Source organism: Ovis canadensis, chromosome 11 (assembly GCF_042477335.2).
Source record: "Ovis canadensis isolate MfBH-ARS-UI-01 breed Bighorn chromosome 11, ARS-UI_OviCan_v2, whole genome shotgun sequence".
In the NCBI taxonomy this organism is placed as follows: Eukaryota; Metazoa; Chordata; class Mammalia; order Artiodactyla; family Bovidae; genus Ovis; species Ovis canadensis.
In genome coordinates this window covers 64,476,221-64,497,668 of record NC_091255.1, presented here as the reverse complement: position 1 = coordinate 64,497,668, position 21,448 = coordinate 64,476,221, and the positions used below count along the sequence as shown (strand labels likewise).

The 21,448-nt window shown below is 58.8% G+C and overlaps 1 protein-coding gene across 2 annotated transcripts; it reads right to left on the bottom strand.

The window, feature by feature from the left end:
• Positions 1-144: 144 nt before the first annotated feature.
• Positions 145-21,015, bottom strand: HID1 (HID1 domain containing). Of its 2 annotated transcripts, none has more exons than XM_069542109.1 (19): positions 20,809-21,015; positions 14,486-14,635; positions 13,596-13,766; positions 12,873-12,986; positions 12,226-12,332; positions 11,652-11,768; positions 9,326-9,548; positions 9,069-9,125; positions 7,810-7,950; positions 7,566-7,656; positions 7,198-7,349; positions 7,022-7,100; positions 5,556-5,720; positions 3,144-3,371; positions 2,790-2,896; positions 2,266-2,346; positions 1,589-1,680; positions 1,292-1,450; positions 145-1,074 (listed from the first exon to the last, which is right to left on the bottom strand). In XM_069542109.1, exons 1-19 carry the CDS (start codon positions 20,872-20,874, stop codon positions 1,011-1,013), a joined length of 2,364 nt encoding a protein of 787 aa, XP_069398210.1. In that variant the 5' UTR covers positions 20,875-21,015; the 3' UTR covers positions 145-1,010. The 2 variants fall into 2 exon arrangements, with proteins under 2 accessions (XP_069398210.1, XP_069398209.1); XM_069542108.1 differs by having other exon boundaries at positions 12,873-12,989; positions 20,809-20,992.
• Between the last annotated feature and the right edge of the window lie 433 nt (positions 21,016-21,448).

The following is a 21,448-nucleotide window of genomic DNA, read 5'->3' as shown; positions in this document are numbered from 1 at the left end:
CACTTCTTCACCCAAGAAAATGATGGATGTTGGTCATGTGCCGAGGGCCCTCTGGGCCTGACTCTGGCAGGCAGAGCCCCAGCATCCCTGAAAACGAGAGCCATGGACTGAACCCCGTCTCCCCTCCAAGCACAAGGACTCAGGGCCTGGAGAGGGGGGTTTTATTATGTAAAGAGGCCGATTGTACAGAGCAAAGATTGTACTGACACAGACGGGGTGAGGGAGACCAAGAGGCCAGAACCAGGAGGAGGGACGGGTGGCCTCCCAGTACCCCTCCCCTCTAAACATCCAGGCAGTGGGAAAGGGGAGGGTGGGCTGAACAGCGGCTTCCCCACCCCCATCCCCTCACCCCCGTTTCTGTGTAAGAGCCAGGCAGGCTACATCCCTTGACCCAGAAAAATACAACAGGAGACCCTCAACCCCCCACTCCAGACCCTAACACACGTGAGGTCCTCCAGTCTGGCTCCTGGCATCCGTCCGTACCCAGTCCCCTCCGTGAGTATCCTGGCCTCCCTTCTTCCCAGGCTCCTGGCAGTGGGCGGGAGTTGGACCAGGAGGTTTCAGCGTAGGAGGCCTGGAAAGGCTCCCCCCACCCTTGCAGGCGCCTCCAGGAACGACGGCCCAAGACTTCCTGTGGGCAGCATTAGGGCACAGCAGCCTGGTGCCCTCCAGGACCGGGCAGCCCAGGAGCCAGGAGGGCACTGAGGGTCAGCTTAGAAACGGGTCCTGAAGGGCAGCCAGAAAGAGGTGGGAGCTCTGGGCGTGGGGCGGGGGCTGCAGCCCCGGAAAGAGAAGGTTCCAGCGAGTCCAGCCTGCAGGCGGGGGGCAGGGTGGGTCCCCACCAACCCAGCCACAAGGGGCCTCTGGGACCTGCCGCCCAGGACTCGGCCACTCAAGCTCCCAGCCCTGATTGGAGTCATTTAAAGCTCAGAACGGGGGATCGGGGGTCAGCACTAGGGACCCCGGGTCCCTGCCCTTCCCTGGCCCCTGCCCCTTGCAGGCTTCCATCTTCACACCCGCTGGATCTCAAACAGCTTCACGTCTGTGTCGTACCAGACAGGTGGGTCCACATTCCTGCAAAGCGGGTCGACAGTCACCCAGGGGCCAGGCGGCCTCGAGAAAAAGACTGGGGCTGTCCTCCTCCCACCCTGGTGTCCCCACCGCCCCAGGCAATGGATGCCTGCCCCCATCAGACAAGACCACCCTGGTGGACGGTCTTGACATCAACCCCACTAGCTAAGGCCGACCCTCAGGGGGGACAGCAAACCCCCAAAAGCCCCAAGGGGCCCACCTCAGGTAGATGACGCCCCACATGTAGGTGCGGAACCACATGGCCGTGCCCGAGTTGGCCTGGTACTTGCGGATGAGGATGGGGTGGGGCACAGGCAGCAGCCCCACCAGGGTCCCGTGCTGCAGGAACCGCAGGATCTCCGACTCATCCGTCAGGCCCCTGCCAGCGAGATGGGGGTCTCCAGTGTGCCCACTCTGAAGGTCGAGGGGAGCAGGGGGCTCACCCATGCTCCCAGCCCCAGCCCCGGCCTGGGCTGGCCCCCAGAACCCACCTGCCCGGCCATGCCCCCAGCCTTACTTGTCAATGCAGATCTTCTCCACCTGGGGAACCAGCACCTGCAGCAGCCTCATGATGGTTTGCAGCGGCAGCTTCGACTTCCAGGAGAGGACCTGGGGGAGGGACCAGGGTTCCCAGCTCGCAAAGCAGTCCCCCAGAGGCTCTGGCACAGACCTGACCCCTGGCCTGGAACCAGGAGCCCCCCAAGACAGAAAGCATCCTGGCTCATCACAGCAAGGGCCTGGCAACCCGGCAGGGCCCATGAATAGTGACTGCTATTCGTGCAGGGGCTGTGGCCTCTCATGGAGCGTGTACCGTGTACCGTGCCTTTGATCCTCACGATAGAGTGATGAGGCTGGGACATTTAGTATCCCCGTGCAAACACAATTAGTGGTGAGGTCAGGAAACAAGCTAGGGAGTGAGCAAGTGATGCAAGGAAGGAAACTGGAAAGGGTGATTTATTGAGAAAGGGCTGTGGACAGCCGCACCTTAACCTGCTGGGGAACCAGCTCTGGACAGTGTAGACAGAGGAAACAACCAAGCCAGAGAGGCCAAGGTCACGAGACAGGACTGACCCCAAACCTGACCCCAGGCCAGTCCCTGGAATTGGACCCATTCCCATCCAAGCCTTTCCTGAGTCAGGAGCCCCCGACTGCCCCCCCCCAACACACACCTTATGCCATCTGCCCCACCCTCACCCACTCCGATGTCGGGCTCCACTGCCCACTGGCCGATGCACTGGACAGTCGCCGCTGCTCCCGCCAAGCCTGGCTGGGCTCCTGGTCCCCGAGAAGGAACGAAAGTGAGGGATGGCGGGAGAGGGTATGGATGGGGGGTGGAGGGCAGGCCATCAGGTCCTTGAACAGTCCCTCCCACAGCCTGGGACCCGGAGGGCAAGGAGGTCTCTGCCCTGGCCCATGCTGGGGGGAGGGAGGTCCTCTCCCAAAGGAGGGGATGGCCCAGCCCAGCACCCTTTGCCCTGGGCCCCGGGCCCTGCCCGACCCAGCCCAGCCAGGTGACAGGTTTAGGGCCAGGGGCTGACTGGGCAGATGGGGTAAAGGCCAGCCCAGCCTTGATAAGGCTGATGGATGAGGAGGCTGAAGGCCAAGAGCTTGAGCCCATGACCAATAAACGAGGGAGGGGTCTGTGAAAGACAGCCCCCACCCCCGCGGAAGAGTCAGCAGTGCCAACCCGGATGCTCTGAGCACCAGAGGGGGCCCACCTCCGTGGCTGGGCTGTCCTCTGCCGAGCTCTGCTGGGGCTCAGACTCCAGAGATCGCAGGGTGCCATCCTCCGACACCTGGGATTTCTCCGTCAGCTTGTCAATGCCTGGGGGTTGGGGAGGGGGCAGTGAGGACTCCTCCCCCAGTGCCCCTCCTCGAACACCTCTGCACAGCCCTGCCCCACAAGTCCCCAGCTTCCCTCCACTTTAGAGATGCTGTGTCTGACTCCCCACCCTGTCCAGCATGGAGGCCCAGTCCCCCCAACCAGCTAGCCCTCCCGGGCTCCCCCGATACCTCCACCCCGACCCTTGCTGTCACTTTCCACAGCCCCCCGCCAGCCGTCAGCACCGGACCTGGAGTGGCCACCAGGCTGGTCTTGAGGGTGCCTGGCTCAGCGGGCGCGGCGGGGCGGGACCCCTCCATGGAGGCGCCTTCCTGCGAGCCCGCGCGGGACAAGGGTTCGGGCGGCCGGCGGCGCCGCTGCAGTGCCTTGTGGATGGCCGGCGGGTCGGTGGGCAGGTTGGCCAGCTGGTGGAAGACACTGCGCTTCCGGATGATGGCATAGACCAGGTTGGAGTTGCCTGTGGGAGGGGAGTGGGGGGTGTCTCAGCGAGGCCCCCTTGCCATCCCCTCCACCAGAGTGGCTTCCTGGGCTGCAGAGAGCTTGGAGGACGAGAGGGGTGTCTACCCCCAGGGGAGGCGACAGCAAAGGGCACAGAAGACGGGAGTGTGGGCAGGGTTGGGGCGGGGGGCGGGCTGAGGCGACTCCAGGATGCCACCTGTCAGCAAAAGAGCTTCTGGGCTGAGCTCACCCCTGCCCCTCCTTGGTATCCGGGGGACCCTCTCACCACCCAGCACGAAGGGGCAACACCTGGCAAAGCCGGGTGGGCCCAGCATGTCAGGGTCCCACTAAGCCAGCTGTTCAATATTTTGACAGTCCCCCAAGCCAGGTCACTGAGAGGAAGGACCATACGGCGTGTGCCCACGCTGAACTCCCTTGGCTCTGAGGGAGACAGGAGTGCTTTCTGGGCCTTCAGCACCCTGCCATCCCGCCCCGCGCACTGCCCCAGCCCCCCCATCCTCCCCCCGTCGCCCCGCCCCCGCCCCATCCCCGCTGCCCCACCCCGCTTCCACGTCTTGCCCCAGCGTCTGTGTGTAGACTGTGCCCCTCCGTGTTTTTCTACTGTTCCCACCCCATTCATCCCTGATAAGTTAGCATCAGTCACTCAGTCGTGTTCGACTCTCTTGTGACCCCATGGACCCCACTAGGCTCCTCTGTCCCTGGGATTCTCCAGGCAAGAATACTGGAGTGGGTTGCCATTCCCCTCTGCAGGGGATCTTCCTGACCCAGCAAGCAAACCCAGGTCTCCTGCACTGGCAGATGGATTTTTTATCATCTGAGCCACCTGGGAAGCCCTTCATCCCCGATCAATTAGTGCAAATATTACTTATTCTGGAAATGATAACAACTGCTAATATTTAAGTCACAGGCAAGTGCTCAGTGCTTTCTTGGATTATTTCACTTAGTCTTCCCAACACCCTCTGAGATAGGGACTCTCAGTACTATTATTACGATCATCTTACAGATGAAGAAACTGAGGCTCAGGGAGCTGGTGTGTACACAGTCACAGAGCTAAGTGCTCCTTGTTCAGTCGCTCAGTTGTGTCCAACTCTTTGCGACCCCATGGACTGCAGCACACCTGGCTTCCCTGTCCCTCACCCAGAGCTTGCTCAAACTCATGTCCATTGAGTCGGCGATGCCATCCAACCATCTCATCCTCTGTCGCCCCCCTCTCTTCCTGCCCTCAGTCTTTCCCAGAATCAGGGACACGAGTTAGCAACTAAACAACCACCACCCTAAGCTATACAATAGGTCCTTGCTGCTTATCTATCTTATATTTAGTAGTGTGCATATGTTAACCCCAAATACATATAATTTCATTATTTAAAAAATGGAGAAGGAAATGGCAACCCACTCCACTATTCTTGCCTGGTGAATCCCATGGACAGAGGAGCCTGGCAGGTTACAGTCCATGGGGTCACAGAGTCGGATGTGACTTGGCGACTAAACCACCACATTATAGCAAAAAGGGTTGCATTTTAGTTACATGTGTACACATCTGCCTCCTCTAAACACAGAGCTTTTCGAGGATGAGAATGTATCGTATTGATCTCCACCAGTCTGATTCTTAGATATCATCAAAAGTGTATCCATTGTTGTTGTTCAGTTGCTACGTTGTGTCTGACTCTTTGTGACCCCACAGATTGCAGCAGGCCAGGCTTCCCTGTCCTTCATCATCTCCTGGAGTTTGCTCAAACTCATGTTTATTGTCATGGTGCCATCCAACCATCTCATCCTCTGTTGCCCCCTCCTCCTCCTCCCCTAAGAGCTAAGTGGCAAGGCCCTAACTGACACCAGGCAGCCCAGCATCTCTGACATCCAACAGGCCCGTGACACCCTGAACTTCCCTCCCATCAGACTGAAGGTGACCTGTTTGTCTGGGTGACCATCTGTTTAGAGTCCCCCTCCATGCCTCCCTCCCCAGCTGTGAGCTCCATGGGGCAGGAGGCACTCTGCTTGGCTTCCCACTGAATCCCCTCACTGGGCCCAGGGCTTGGTATACAGCAGGCACTCAATAAACGCATGCAGGACAAACAAACTGGGGATCTGTGTCCTCCTCAGATGGGAAGGAGTCCTCACCCACTGCCCACCCCGGTTCCCCCTGTCCCTGAGGCCAGGCCAGGGGCTTGGGCTGGCACCTCACCATCAAACTGGTACTGGATGATGTTGTTGAAGACTTCCAGGAGGAAGAAGACCAGGTGGTGGTTCTGGGCGGCAGAAAAGAGGAACCAGGTGGTGGAGAAGGCCTCCAGCAGGTGCAACAGCTTGTTGGCGGCCACCATGGACAGGCTCTTGAGGTAGGGCGACACTACAGGGGAGGGGTTGGCTTACTTCTGGGGCCCCACCAACCAGGCCTGCACACCCAGGGCCTGGGAGGGACACAGTGCTCCCGCTCCCATACCTTCCCTGCCCCCTGTCTGGGAAGTCCCCCCCAAAATCAGGAGGACCAAGCCCCAGAGGGCAAGGCCACACTGGCCATGCCTCCTGCAGAGCCCCAGGGCTCCACCTGGGCTCTGCCCCTGTGGACAGCCACGTTTACAAAGCCACTCACGTTACTCCATCTTCCCCATTCCTCCTCGAACCTGAGAGGGAGGCAGATACAGGAGACCATTCCCATTTTGCAGATGAGAAAACTGAGGTTCAGAGAGGTTCATAAACTTGCCCAGGATTGCCCAGTTATAAAGTGATGGGCAGGGATACAAACTCAGGATCTTTACATCTTTCTAGAATATCAAGCTGGGAATTCCCTGGTGGTCCAATGGTTTGGACTCTAAGCTCCCACTGCAGGGGGCCTGGGTCCCACCCCTGGTTGGGGAACTGAGATCTTGCAAGCCATGCAGTGCAGACAAAACAACAAAAAAAAATTTTTTTTAATTAAGTAGAATATCAAGGTGATATTCCACATATAACTATATACGGATTTTCTGCACAGCCTGTGAAGGGGAAGTCAGAGACGCAAGGCTGCCCATGGCTTGACTTCACAGACGGATCCGTCATAGACTGATCTTGCCCCGTATCTTTCTCCCTCACCGGAATGGGGCAAGGTCGGTGGCTGTCTTGTTCACAAATGCATTCTCAGGTAAGATCTGTGGGATGGAGCCAGTGATGCAAGGCCCAGTTTTGAGCCCTGGTTGAGGAAATAGGATGCCACAGGCTATGCAGTGCCGTCAAAAAATTAAGAAAGAAAAAAGGGGGGAAAATGAAAGCAAGAGAGAAGGAAGAAAGGAAGAAAACTGACCAGTAGGTACTTTGTCTGTTGTGTTCTATGCTCAGTTGTGTCCAGCTCCTTGCGACCCGGGGACTGTAGCCTGCTAGGCTCCTCTGTCCCTGGGATTCTCCAGCAAGAGTACTGGAGTGGCTTGCCATTCCCTTCTGCAGGGGATCTTCCCAGCCCTGGGGTCGAACCCGCATCTCCTGCGTTTCCTGCATTGGCAGGGGCTCTTTACCTCTGCAACACCTGGGAAGCCCTGTAGGCACTTAGCTGCCCTTACGTTAATATTTCTATTGGACCCGGCAGGTTTGAACCAGGGAGCCCGTGGCAAGTCAGCCTGTGGCCGGGCGCCCCCTGGTGGTGATCGTGGGAAAGGCGCGCCCTGGTCCGCCCCCTACCGTTGACCACGATGGTGAGCAGGCAGTCGAAGAGGGGCTGCAGCCGCTGGTGCCCGCTGGTGATGATCTTGTGGAAAACCTAGGCGGGGAGCAGGGGGTCAGCCACAGGCCCTGCCGCCTCCAGTCTCGGCCGAGGGCACGTCACCCCCAGACTTCCAGGTCCCCCCCTGACTTACCACGATGAGCAGGTCGGCGTGGGTGCCGGTGAAGACCGGGATGTCCATGGGCACGCGCACGGAGTAGGGCTTGTTCAGCCGCACCCCGAAGTTCCGCTCCCCGCTCAGAAGCAGCAGGATGAAGACACCGATGTGCATCAGGCCCACCCGAGCTGCGGCGCGGGGCGTGGGAGGGTCACCTCGCTGGGTGGGGCAGCGAGGAAGGGAGTCCAGGGCAGGGACCCATCTTGGGGTGGAGGTGGGGGGAGAAGCCCTTCCCGGGAGGTCACGGCACAGGGCCCGAGCTGCCAGGGGGCAGGAGAGGCTCGCCGCAGCTGCCCCTCGGCGAGGGGCACCCCACAGGAATCCCGAGCCCATCCCAGCCTTACACTGATCCGCTCGAGCGTCGTTGAGGAAGTAGAGGATGGGAACCAGGATGTCTAGGACGTCACTGCTCTTCAGCACAAAGAAGAGGAATTTCTGGGGGGGCGAGGGGAGATGGGTGGGCGGGGTCAGGAGAGGGGCAGCCCTGCCCCGCCCCTCCCAGGAGTCTCCCTAGATGCCCTCCGCATCCCAGGGGTGGACCGCTGCTGGCCAGCCCATACCCGCACACCGCCACAGGGGCTGGCCCACCTTGTTGAAGTCACAGAGCTTCCAGAAGAGGACCAGCAATTCCTGATGGAACTGGATCTTCTTGGTCGAATTGGGCAGGTAGGTCTGGAGCAGGGGGTTGGAGAGCAGCCGGGCTATGCCCTTGAGGATGAACTGGAAGTCCTGGGTGGGGTAAGGGCAGGGACCTGTCCAGTCCGGCTCCCTGCAGTCCCGGCTTCCTGGCCAGGCGCCCCACAAATGCCTCCTCTCCCCCCACTCCCACCCTACCCAGAGCCTGATTCCCACCGTCAGAGCCAGAGGGGCCCAGGTTCCAGTGTCATCAAGAGCTGTCCTGGGAGTAGCCCCTCAGAAGCTGGGTCCAGGGCAGGTCTAGAGAGCTTACTCCTCCACCAGACAACAGGCTCCCCATCTACACACTGGACTCCTGCCCACCTCGACTCCTGTGGACAGGTGCAATCCTCCCGCCCCTTCCCAGCACCCTGTCACACGTGAGGAACAGTCTCTTCTAGAAGAGCTGTCCATCCCTGAGCACCTGCTACCTGGACAGTGCTCTCAGCCAATCCTCACTACAAGGCAAGGATGCGGTTCCTGTCCCTGCGTCACAGCTGCAGAGCTTAGAGTCCCAGGGGCACAACAACCTCCCCCAAGGTCACAAGACACATGAACCCAGGTCTCACTGGCCTTTCCATCCACTGATTCCCCTACCAAACCCACCTCCTCCCGCAGGCCTTCCTGGCTTCCCTCCCCTAGTTGAGGCCATCAGCCCTTTTCTGAGGCTCAAGACCCTTGCAGTCCAACCCCAAGTCCACCAGAACTGTGGTTCCTTCAGGTAGGGGTCAGGACTCTCCCTACTCCCAATCTTATCTGCATCCTCTCACCCCCTGCAAGGTCACAAGCTTTGTGGGGAGTGGGCATCAAGAACCCACAGGAGGACTTCCCTGGTGGCACAGTGGATGGGAATCCACCTGCCAAAGCAGGGAATATGGGTTCGACCCCTGGTCTGGGAAGATCCCAAAAGCCACGGAGCAGCTAAGCCGGTGCACCACCGCCACTGGGTCGGTGTGCGGCAGCTACTGAAGCCGGCGAGCCTAGAGCCCACGCTCCACAGCAAGAAAAGCCAGGGCAGTGAGAAGCCGGTGCGCCACAACAAACAGTAGCCACTGCTCACGCAAGTAGCGAAAAACCAAGCAGAGCAAGGGAGGCCCAGCGCAGCAAAAAATTAATTACTTTAAAAAAAAAGAAAGAAAAACCTGCCAGAGCAAGAGCATCGTTCAACTCACCTCCTCTCGATGGATGCGGGACAGGTAGTTCACAAACAGGTTCTCGGGCCCTGGAGGCTGCGGAGGGTGGAGCCGGGGCTCAGCAGGTGCCCTCACCCCCCACCCCCGCCCTACCCCAGGCCTAGGTGGCAGTGCCCCCTCTGACCTCAGACACCCCCACGAGGTCCCCGCCGGGTATCCCTTGCCCGGGCTGCTGGAGGGGGTGCCACCCGTGCACAGCCTGGCGGGGCCGGCGGCCCACCCTCTCCCGTGCTCACGTCGGCATCGTCCATGGCGGTGCCCGTGGTGGTGCCGTCCACGGTGGGGCTGGCGCTGGTGGCGCTGTCGTGGTCCAAGGTGACGATGAGCACCTGGGCAGCTTCCTCCACCAGGGGTTCCCGATAGTCGGAGAAGAGCAGGTGGTTATAGGGGATCCCGTAGCCCACTGGGTCATAGGCACACACGGTGTTCAGGAGCGACGTGAACAGGGGCAGGGCGTGTCTGCGTGGGAGAGGGGGCTGGGCCTCAGGGACTCTGCCCACCGTCCACTCGCGGCTCCGGCAGGGGGGTGGGGGGGGTGCAGGTCGGCCAGGACGACCCCTCATCCCCCACTGTCTCAGTGCCAGGCTGTGGTCTGGGGGCCAGGGAGCAGCCCCAGGAGCTCATCCCCATCATTCCTGGGAGAGACCACTCCCCCCTCCTTGCCTGTATCTGGGACCCCGGCCGGGATGGTTGGGGGCCAGAAGGAGTTCATTACCAAGACAGGGATGGCCAGTCCTGAGCGGCTCTTTGTAGAATATCATGTTCACACCCCTTAGATTTTCACCTCCAGGGGTTGAAGCCTATTATGGGTGTTTTTCAAATTTTTTTTTTAATATATATTTTTGTGACTGCTCCACACACTACAGCTGGGATCTTGGTTCCCCAGCCAGGGATAAACCTTCACCCCCTGCACTGGAAGTGCAGAGTCTTAACCACTGGACTTCCTGGGAAGTCCCTAAAAACTACTTTATTTTTCTAGAGCAGTTTTAGGTTCATAGTAAAACTGAGGGGAAGGCAGAGATTTCCCATAGATTCCCTACCCCGACACACACACGGTCTCCACCACCATCCGCATCCCCCACCAGGGTGGCCCATTTGTCACAACTGATGACCCGACATCAACACATCCCTGTCGACCAAAGTCCACAGTTTACATCAGGGTTCATTTCTTCTTTCTTTTTTTGGGCTGTGGAATCTTATTTCCACCAGGGCTTGAACATGCACCTCCCCTGCAGTAGAAGTGTAAAGTCCTAACCTCTGGACCACTGAAGTCTCCAGAGTTCACCCTCAACGCTGTATAATCTACCGGCTTGGATAAATGTATAAAGAACATGCCTCTGAGGTTTCTGCAGGGCAGGTACCCTCCCTCGGGGCCTCAGAGAAGCGTTGGAGGCCCACAGGGAAGGCAGGAAGCAAAGCACGTGCCCCATTCCCCAGCTCCCAGGCCACAGAAGGCCTCCATTCAGAGATTTGTGAGGTGTCCGAGGTCAAGCTCCTCATCTTACAGATGAGGGAACTGAGACCCAGGGAGGTTCATCAAGTGGCAAAGGTGGCCGTTTGCCTGATAAGGCTGGGGAGGAAGAAAACCCTGGCCAGCTTTCAACTGTGCCTGGTGGGGGAGTCACCTGGACTCTCTCTACTTCTGAGGGTTGTGCCGGGAGTGAGCTTGGGCGGAAGGGCTGCAAAACCTGAAGATGGGGTGTGTCATGTGGGAGTCAGAGTCTGGAAGAGGGTGAACCACGACACTTAGCGGCACTAACCCCCTGCTACCAGTTACAGCCCCGGGCACAACAGGAGCTGCACAGCTGAAGCATACGAACCCGCTGTAAATATGCAGTCCTGGCATGTGACACCTCCATGAACTCGTATGCTCCCAGAGCCCTTAAGTGCCCCCACGTGGGCCAGGCTTCCCCATTCTTCAGAGTATTCAGCACACCCCCGCCCACCCACCACTTAAACAGCACTGCCCAGGAAATTCCCTGGGTAGGACTTGGCCACTGCCGTGGGCCTGGGTTCGATCCCTGGTCAGGGAGCTAAGATCCTGCAAGGCCACACAGCATGGCCAAAATTAAATGAACCGTCTAATACAAGCTACACGTAGGTACGGACAGCTTAACATGTGGCTGGTCCAAAGTGAGATGTGCCGTAAATATAAACTACACACCAGATGAAAAGAGAACACAAAACATTTAAATAACTTTGTTCAGTGATTACACCTCAAATACTGACGTTTCAGACATATTGGGTTAAAAGAAATACATAATTAACTTCACCTGTTTCTTTTTAACTTTTTAGATGCTGCTACTCGAAATGTCTAAACTGCATGTGTGGTTTGCATTATCCTAATGGACGGGGCTCTAGATGGAGGACCCAGGCACCCTCAACCAGGGCCCCCAACAGGGACCGCACTGGTGTTAAGGTGCGGCTATTGTTATAGGTCATCACCACCAGGGGGCAGCGTGCCTCCTCAAATAAGACACATTCGCCAGCAAATGGCCTCAGTGCCAGGCTGCCTACCAGCGGGAGGTGGGGAAATTGAAAGGCAGGCCAGGGGCCCCTCACCTGTTTTCTGTGGAACAAAAAAACTGCACCCACGGATTGACGCTGCTGCTGTCCGGAGCTGGGGGCAGGTACATGGCCTCGGAGAAGCAAGTCAGCAGCAGTTTCAGCAGCTCCATCCTTGGGCAGAGAGGACAGGAGAGAGCCTACCCTGAGGTTCCCAGTTCCCCTGAAGGACCGCATGCCCACCCCACCCAGCTCTCATTCAGGTCCATGAAAAGAAGTGACTCCGTTTTATCCCTGTGAGGCTGAAGCTGGGTCACGAGCGAGCAGGGTCTCCTCTCTTATTGTTTAGTCCCTAAATCTTGTCTGACTCTTTGCAATCCCATGGACTCTACCCTCCAGGGTCCTCTGTCCATGGGATTCTCCAGGCAAGAATACTGGAGTGGGTTGCCATTCACTTCTCCAGGGGATCTTCCAGACTCAGGGATCAAACCCAGGTGCCCTGCATTGCAGGCAGATTCTTTACCCCTTAGCCACCAGAGAAGCCAAGGGTCTCCTTGGAAGACCCCCACACATGGCTCCCTCTCTGAGCTGTGCAGGGACCAGGCCTGGGGTCCAGCCTGAACAAGCTCACCGATTCATGTCATGGATGTAGTTGGGCTGGGGAGAGTGAGCAAAGCCCACACCAGCCTCCCAGATGTATTCACAGCTGTCCAGGGAGTGAATGTCCTCCGCCGAGTCCTGGGGACAGGGTTAGGGAGTGAGATCAGCCCCCTACTCTCCTTGGTGGTGGTGGGGGAGGGCAAAGACCCTCATTTCTCCCAAAGACAGACCCTCAAAGCACCCCGGGTACTAGGAAAGCTCATTTTCCTTCAGTCTGGTGCTTGCTCAGTCCAGTGGGAGACAGGAAGAGAGACAGGGAGTGAGCAGAGCGGAGTTGGGGGCCCCTGATGGTGTGTGGGCGTGCGGGGTGGACAACCCTCAAGGTCAGTCCACTGCCCTCTGGAAGTGAGAGGGGCCAGGCCTCCAGTGCACCAGCCCCACCCCCCACCGCGGCCCAGGCCAAGACAATGGGTGCTTGTGCCCTGCCTCCCGGATACAGAGGGCAGGGCCCACACCAGCTGGCTCCCCTCCAGCCGTGCCAGCCACCACCCCCTCCTGGGACCATGCGTGCCAGGCAGCCTGGCCCTCCTAGGGCAGTCCCTGCCCCAGGGAACTTCAACCAGCCCGGACCTGGGACCAGGGCCCTCCTGGGCCAGGGCGGGGGCTGGGGGCTCTCACCACAGTGCTCCTCCGGTGGCTCTGCACCGTGAAGTCTGGGCAGAAGAGCAGGTCAGCGATGGCCAGGAGCAGGGACTCAGCCAGGGGCCGGGCGTTCTCATCGTCGTCCTCTCCCTGCTTGGGACATGGCCCCCGGAGGCCCCTCAGTCGTGGCTGCCCAGGAGAGGCGGCCCCAGCACTTGGAGAGGGGTGGAGGACAGGGTCGGCCCAGGCAGGCACCCAGGGTGGAGGGAGAGAGGAAGCAGGGCGGGGGGGGGGGGGAGTCGGGGAGAAGGAACAGGAAGTGGACCCCTAATCACCCCCAAACCTCCCAAGGGAGAAGGGGGACAGTGGGGACCAGGGCTGGGAGCAGTCAGGAGGCCTCCCCACTGACTGGGAGGGGCCAGGTGAGCCCCCAAACTCAAGAGCCTCAGCCCTGCTGAGAATCACTGGGTCCACCCACCCAACACCGTGCACCCCCAGTTGCCTGGACAGAACCCCAGGAAGGGAGTGGGGTAAGTGGGGGGAGGGCCCAGCTGCCCTGCCCGCATCTCTGCCCAGCTGCAGGGGCAGGGACCCCCACGGGGGAAAAACCCAGGACTCAGGAGGAGTTGACCCCCTCCCCCGGCCCCTCCCAAACCCCAGAAGAGGTTCGGAGGAAGGTGGCCGGCCCTACAGCTTTCTTCCCCTTCCCTGCAGCCCCACCTCCCCCCGCCCCCCAAAGTCCCGGCCAGACCCACAGACCCCTCCTCGCCCGGCCCCAGGCACTGTGGACCAGAAGAAGCCCCTCCAGTCAGGGTCCTCGAAGATGTAGGGCAGCACGCGGGTGAGCAGGCGGCTGCAGTTCAGCACGATCTGCCTCTCCTTCTCCGAGTGGCAGCCGCTCTCGGCTCCCTGCACCAGCTTCTCGACTGCCTGCGGGGGTGGGCAGAGAGGCGGGGGGATGAGGCCCTGGCACCTGGGGTCAGGCTGGGCACCCCGGGCTTCAGAGGGGGAGGGAGTGCATGGCCAACCTGCAGGGCCACCTCTCCAGACAGGGTCAGCCAAACCCCGGGGGGACAGGACATGGGCCAGGGGGCAGCTGGAGCATCTGGGAGTGAGACCCAGCCCACCACTCACTGGCCGAGACCTTGCAAAGTGACCAGCCTCAGTTTCCTCATCTGTAAAATGGCAACACTGGCAGTACCAACCGCACCTGCTCTCATGCTCAGCCGCTCAGTCGTGTCTGACTCTTTGTGACCCCGTGGACTGTAGCCCGCCAGGCTCCTCTGTCCCTGGGACTTCCCAGGCAAGAATACCGGAGTGGGTTGCCATTTCCTTCTCCAGTGGATATTCCTGACTCAGAAGGTCAAATTGCATTGTCTCCTGCATTGGCTGGCAGACTCTGTATCACTGAGCCACCAGGGAAGCCCACCGACCACACAAGGTGAGCTAGACGAGCTGACTTGCGGCAAGTGTCCCCCCAGAGCCCAGCCCGGGGGAGAAGCGGGTGAAGCCTTGGGGTCACCTCGACTGGGTGGGGATGTCCTCGGTGCCGGCCCTGTTGGACCACAGGGCTGGGCCAGCTCCAGCCTCCCTGGGATTGTGGAAAATGGCTCGTGCAGGGGTGACAGCGAGGGGCTGGGCCCCCTCACCTTGTAGCACAGAGTGGCCAGGTTGGAGGGTGACTCCTCTCGCACTGCCCGGATCTCCGCTGCTGGCACCAGCGCAAAGACATCCTGCACCGAGGTGGCCGTGTCCGCCCAGAACTGGTCCCAGAAGGCGTCATCGGTGGCTTCCACAGGCTGTGGGGGGACCAAGTGTCCAGAGTTGCATGATCTCTTGCCAGCAGGTCCACGGTATACCCAACTCTGTGACCGAGGGAGCCCCGGAAAGCAAAGCCCCCTCCTCCACCCCTGCTGGTGCCCAGGAGTCTTCCCCCGTGGAGACATCCTTCAGTGGCCATGAGCCCTGGTTGGCACAGGCAGGCGGGGGACACTTGACACAGATGATCAGGGATCGGCTGGCACTGAATTCAGTAGGCAGAGCCCAACCCAGTCCCTGAGAGACTTGTGACCCCCCAGTAACTGACCATCCCCCTTTGGTAGATCCTCCCCACTTGGGGGCCTCCCCAGGCCACACCCCTAAGTCACGTGCCCAGGGACCAGAGCCAGGCTATGCCCCTTCCCCTGGGAAGAAACCAGGGGGACATATGCCCGCTGCCAGTCACTCAGGCTGCCCCCTAGACCCCAGCCTCCACCCTCAGCCGGTACACCCAACTAGCGCCGAATCTAAAGAAGTAACCCACGGCTCTCTGAGGACATCCGCTCTTCTCGGTACCCACCACCGGCGCTGCAGCTCAGGCCACTCTTGTCAGGGCCCCCCTTCCAAATCTACCCCCTCAATCCCGCCTCCACACTGCCCCCAACCAGCTTTCAAAGCAACAGCACCAAAGGCATTGCTCCCTCAACAAAGACACTTAGGGCTCCCCGCTGCCTGCCGGGTCCAGACCTCAGCTGGACAGTCAGCCAAGATCACACCTAAACACCTACAAGCACACATCTGGGCACACAGACACGCACACGGACACGCAACAAACACACACATGCACACGGATGCGCACACAGGAATACTTGTATTCACGATCCCAGCAACACAGCCCTGCCGTAGTTTCTGGTTGCCCTTGCACAGACCATCCCCTCTTCGCCGCATGCCCACCCCACCCAGCACTGTCCAAAGTCCGACCAGACGTACTGAGGCACCATGCCTTCAGTACACTTATGCCTTTTAAGTCTTATAGTCAGCCATATGAACACCCAATCTGAATCATGAACCCTAGAAGTCTTTCCTAAGGAAATGATCTGAGACATGCAGGTATGAGAATTTTTACTGAAGAGTTGATGTGAAAAGTTAAAAGTTGGAATCAACCTAAACAGCCGACAGTTGGGGAATGCTTAAAAAGTTGCTGCTGCTGCTGCTACTAAGTCACTTCAGTCGTGTCTGACTCTTTGCAACCCTATGGACTGCAGCCCACCAGGCTCCTCTGTCCACGGAATTCTCTAAGCAAGAATATTGAAGTGTGTTACCATGTCCTTCTCAGGAAATTACTGGGCAATCTAGTGGTTAGGACTCTGTACTTCCACTACAGGGGGGACAGGGTCAATCTTTGGTCAGGGAACTAAGATCCTGCATACCACTCAGCCAAAAAAATAATCAAGACATAGTCATACAATGCAATACTATGCAGCCATCAGAATCATGTCTTCAAAGAATACGAATGAATGGAAAATGCTCATGGTACAATGTTATGTGAAAAAGAGAAGATATAAAGTAACTATAGGATGATCATGATTTTTTGTAAAATTAGAGGAATAAAACGAAGATCATAGCATCCAGTCCCATCACTTCATGGGAAATAGATGGGGAAACAGTGGAAATAGTGTCAGACTTTATTTTGGGGGGCTCCAAAATCACTGCAGATGGTGACTGCAGCCATGAAATTAAAAGACGCTTACTCCTTGGAAGGAAAGCTATGATCAACCTAGATAATATATTCAAAAGCAGAGACATTACTTTGCCGACTAAGGTCCGTCTACTCAAGGCTATGGTTTTTCCAGTGGTCAGGTATGGATGTGAGAGTTGGACTGTGAAGAAAGCTGAGCGCCGAAGAATTGATGCTTTTGAACTGTGGTGTTGGAGAAGACTCTTGAGAGTCCCTTAGACTGCAAGGAGATCCAACCTGTCCATTCTGAAGGAGATCAGCCCTGGGTGTTCTTTGGAAGGACTGATGCTAAAGCTGAAACTCCAGTACTTTGGCCACCTCATGCAAAGAGTTGACTCATTGGAAAAGACTTTGATGCTGGGAGGGATTGGGGGAGGAGGAGAAGGGGATGACCGAGGATGAGATGGCTGGATGACATCACTGACTCGATGGATGTGAATCTGAGTGAACTCCAGGAGTTGGTGATGGACAGGGAGGCCTGGTGTGCTGCGATTCATGGGGTCGCAAAGAGTCGGACATGACTGAGTGACTGAACTGAACTGAACTGAAAAGCCTAGAAGAAAATGACAAAGTGGTGATAGAAATTATCTTGTGGGGTGGCTTTTTTGTTTGTTTCTTTATATTTTTTCTGTACATGCACATATTGCTATTTTTTTCTTTTGACTGTTCATCTGTTTGAGGGTCAACCAAGGTCCTCTTACCCTTTTGAATAGCACTTCCTGCAAGAGACCTTCCCAGGATGCTCCAATCAAATTAGACTTTTGCCTTCTCTGAAAGAGCCGATAAAGGGCTACTCTACCACAAATCGGCACGCAATATGCATCACTCTTATTATCAAGAAACGATGTGAATTTTACTTTAAAAAAAAAATTCTGTTGGGACTTCCTTGGAGGTCCAGTGGTTAAAACTCCTCACTTCCAATGCAGGGGGGCGGGGGCAGGTTTGATCCCTGGTCAGGGAACTAACCTGTGCGGTTATTTTGGCTGTGCGGTGAAACCAAATAAAAAAATACTTTAAAATAAAAATTCTGTTCTCTAAAGCCACTTCTTCCAAGAAGTCTCAGTGGGCTCGATTCCACCTTGGAAACCTGCTCCCCACCCACCACAGTCACTCATCACGGGCCTGATTCCACTCTTGCCTGGAGGCTCCATTCCTCCACCAGCTCTTCTCCGGGACCGTGCACTTGAGGCATATGGCAGATGCTCAGCCAGTATTTGTCCAGCTAAAGGCTGTAATCAGTCCCAGAGATTCCCTTCAGCCCCTTCACTGGGCAGAGCTGAGCACAAGGCTGGGTACAAGCCTCCCCAGGGTCCAGTTTACCCCAGCCCATTCCCCAACAAGGCCGCCCTCCGAGGCACAGGGCAGCCTGTGGCCACGGCCTTCAGGGCTGGCCTGGCACCAGGACAGCCTGGGTCCCAGAACTGGTAGAGCAAGTTAGCTGGGGGAGAGGAACAAAGACCAAAGCTGCGCCCTGGGGCTGCGGCTGGCTGGTCCTCATGCCCTCCAACCGTCCTGGGGTCCAGGGAAGCACGCCCCCTGTGTGGATGGCCGGGTAGAAGTGGGGAAGGAGCCTCCCAGAAAACATGCATGACCCCCGCCCACCTCCCATTGGAGAGCTCCTCTGGGAAGCCATTTTCCCCTCCTCCATGTAGCCACTACCCTTTAAGCTTAAAGGGGCAGAAACTCATCAAGTGCACTTGACCTCTGACCTAGTTCATCAGGCAAGTGTCATCTGGGGACTGAATTAAGAATGAGGAGAGAGTCTTAGGGGGGAACTTGAGAGGCCCCAGGGCAGCCCAGCTCTGAAGCAGAGGGAAGTCCCAGCTCTGGGAGCTGGCCTTGAACTTCAGGACTAATGATTTCACCTCCCCCATCCCCAACCTCTTCTCCGGGTCCCAGCTCGGATCCTTCAGTTTGGTGGCCGTTACCAGAGCAGGGGAGGCTAGCTTGATGCCATAGGTACTGGCCAGGTTCGCTGAAACTTTTGAGTGGGGAGGGAACATAGCTTAGATCCTGCCTCAGTTATTCCAGCCCCACCCAACACAAAGAAGCTTCTAAAATCCAAGCTAGTTTCTTTAAAAAGAATATTTTTGGTGAAGGTGAGCAGGCCTGTGCTGCCAGAGGCACAGGAACTGAGCTACCCTGGAGGGAAACCAGATATTCTTAGCATAGCTTTGCTGGGACCTGCTCAGGCCAGATGCCCACCAGCCCGGAGGACTAGCTGCAGCTGCTGGACCTCTCTGGCGGGAAGAAGGGAAGGACCAGCAGTGGTCCAGCCTGCCAAGGGTGACCTGTACTGAAGGACTGTGTCACCACGGCGTTCGCACACTCATACGTGTGCACATGTGTGAACATGGACCCACTAGGTATCCTCTGGCCTACGACAGAGAATCTCCAAAAGGACAGGATCTAGGAGAGGGTCCCAGATCCAGGAATATGCCCCTCGAGGGCTCCACCCACACCGGGAAAGGCTTGAAACACAGCCAAAGCTGCTGGCTTCAGGACCGGGGTCGGGCCCAGCCCGAGGCAGGAAAAAAACAGGATACAGCGCAGGAAGGCTGGGAAAGCCAACCAGCTTGGGCCCAGGCCACAGGGAAAAGGTGCTAGGTTGGCTTGCCTGCAAAACCCTGTGATCACAGAGGCCCTGGGACAAGAGGACACCCTGGGACAACTGGCCTGAATCTCCTTGGGGACACCGAGTGGCAAGGTCTGGGGACCATCTGGGATTTGGCTCTGACTCCCGAGCTGTCTGAGCCAGGTCACTGCACAGGGTCTGTGGCTTCAGGCTCTGAGGGTCTCTCCCTCCAGGCAGCCGAGGTCCCCTCCCACCTGCAGGGCCCCTGGGCTCTCCCGAGAGAGACTCAGGCTGGTCTCTGGCTCCAGCCCTGTCCCAAGTCAGCTCACTGTCCCCAGCTGTCCCCAGCTCAGTCCACCCTGTCATAGGGCCACAGCCAGGGATGGATGGAGGCCCATTGTAATTGGGGAGGGGGCCCGAGCCTGTAGGAATCCTTTGGGACCCAGCTGAGCCGGTCCTACTGGCCTGGCAGAGACCCTGGCTGCCGAGCCTACAGCCCATAGCGACAAGGTGGTTTCCTCCAACAAGGTGTTTCCCTCCCCAGGCAGGTAAACACGGAGGCCTCCCTCCCCTCCTCTCCCTGTAGTCCCCCACAGAGAGGTGGGCCCACCTGCCACCCTCAGATCTAGAAGCCCCAGGCCAAGAAAGCCAAATGCCAGAAACAGCCAGGAGCCTTGGAGGCAGGGGCGATTAGCAAGGCCTGGTTTCTATCAAATGCCTCTCAGCTGGGGCTGGACGCTACCGAGGCCCTGGGCGTGTGTCGGGCTCCTAACCTTTCTCCTGTGGGAACCAAAGAGTGTGGAACCAGAGTTCTGGCCCCTGGAGCTGCAACCAGCTGGCTATGGGGGAAATGGCTCCCTTGAACCTACTCTACTTGCTGGGAGCATGAGAGAGCCCTGGGGGTGCAGGTGGAAGGAAATCCCTGGCTGGCAGCAGGTCCTGACTCCCTCGAAAGTGGGGGACCTGGGGAGGCGGAGATGGGCATCTCTTTGGCCAGAGTGGCCTGGCTCAAGGAGTGAAAAGAGAGGGTTGGGCAGGGAGATAGCCTTGCTGGGGCCAGCTCTTGTGCTGGGGGCAAGGAGTTGGCCTCGGTGCCACTTGTGGGCTCAGGGGTCTGTGCAAGCCTGGATGGGTACCCCCAGGCCCCACAGTACCTAGTCCAGGGGCAGCCTGGACGGTTCTTAGCCCTGCCCCAGAGAACAGGGTACAGCAAACACAGCCACCTACACCGCAGGGCCTGGAAAGGGGAGCCCCTGGAGCAGTGGTCCCCAGCTGGGAATCTGGACTCCGTGGGCCTGGGAACAGCTCCCCTGGCCAGGCTGCAGCGCTGCCCTCCACTCTGCGTGTTCCCATCAACACCTAGGCCTTCTCTGGCCGTGGGCATCGACCCGGCCCAGCGAGGCCACCACCGCGCACCAGCTGTTTCCCGATCCGGGAAGGCAACCGCCGGCTTTGTTTGCACTGAGTCAACCGGGTCTGTGCCTCCCGGATCGCTGGCACCCAGGGGCAGGGAGGAGAAAAGGAGGTGTTTGGGTGGGTGGGGGTGGGGAGAGGCTGGAGATTGCGGGGCTGGAGGAGCGATGAGGGGACCGACAGCGGGGCGGACAGCGGCGACGCCGGCCTGGGGAGTAGGCACACGTCAGCCTAAGGTGGCAGCAGCAGCTGCGGGAAATAGGGATGTTCCCGGGAGAGAAGGCTGGGGGTGGGGGATTAAGGGATGGAGCCCTGGGGTACAGGCCCAGGGGTCTCGCTCCGGCCCTGGCTGCGGCGTCACCCTCCTGGCCAGCTGGTCCCCCTAGCCCCCAGCTAGCCAAGTTCTTGCAGCCGTTCCCCCCACCCCGAAATCCCTGCCCAGCCCCCAGCCCGGCAGGTGGGTGGGAAGGCCGGGGCCCCGGGCGCACCTGCGTCTTGGTGGTGAGCTGGATCACCGCCTTTCGGAAGTTCAGCTTGGAGTCGGCCGAACCCATTTCGTTGGAGCCCGTTCCGGCCTGACCCCGGCCCTGACTCCCGCCCGGGTTCCGGCTCGGTATCCAGCTCCAGCCCCGCTGCCCCCGCGGCTCTCGCAGGAGCAGAGCCGCGCGCCCCGCCCGCAGGCCGGCGTCGGCCCCGCCCCCTGGGCCCCGCCCCGCCGGGCCCCGCCCCCCGCACCTGCTGCTCCGGCGCCGCATTCCCCGCCCGGGCCCGGGGTCTGCCCCGAGGATCCACCCCCAGCCCCTTCTCAGCTGGATCGGGTGCCTTCTGCGTGGAAGCATTATCCCCCTCGGTCTCTCGCATTTACACTCAGCGCCCCTCTCCGGGGCCCGCAACCCTCCCAGCCTCTGTCCCCTGCCCCCCATCCTCACCGTCGGTCCCCACGCCATCACTAGGCCAACAATTTCAAAGCCGGTCCTCTCCAGCATCTTTCTTGTCCACCACCCCCCCCCTCCCCGCCCCCGGCATTCTGGGCATCCGCTCGTTTGGTTCCCCTTTTTCTGACCTGTCTCATCCGGCTCCGCGGCCTGGTGAGAGCGAGGGGTCCCTTCTGAGTCTCACCATTCCTTT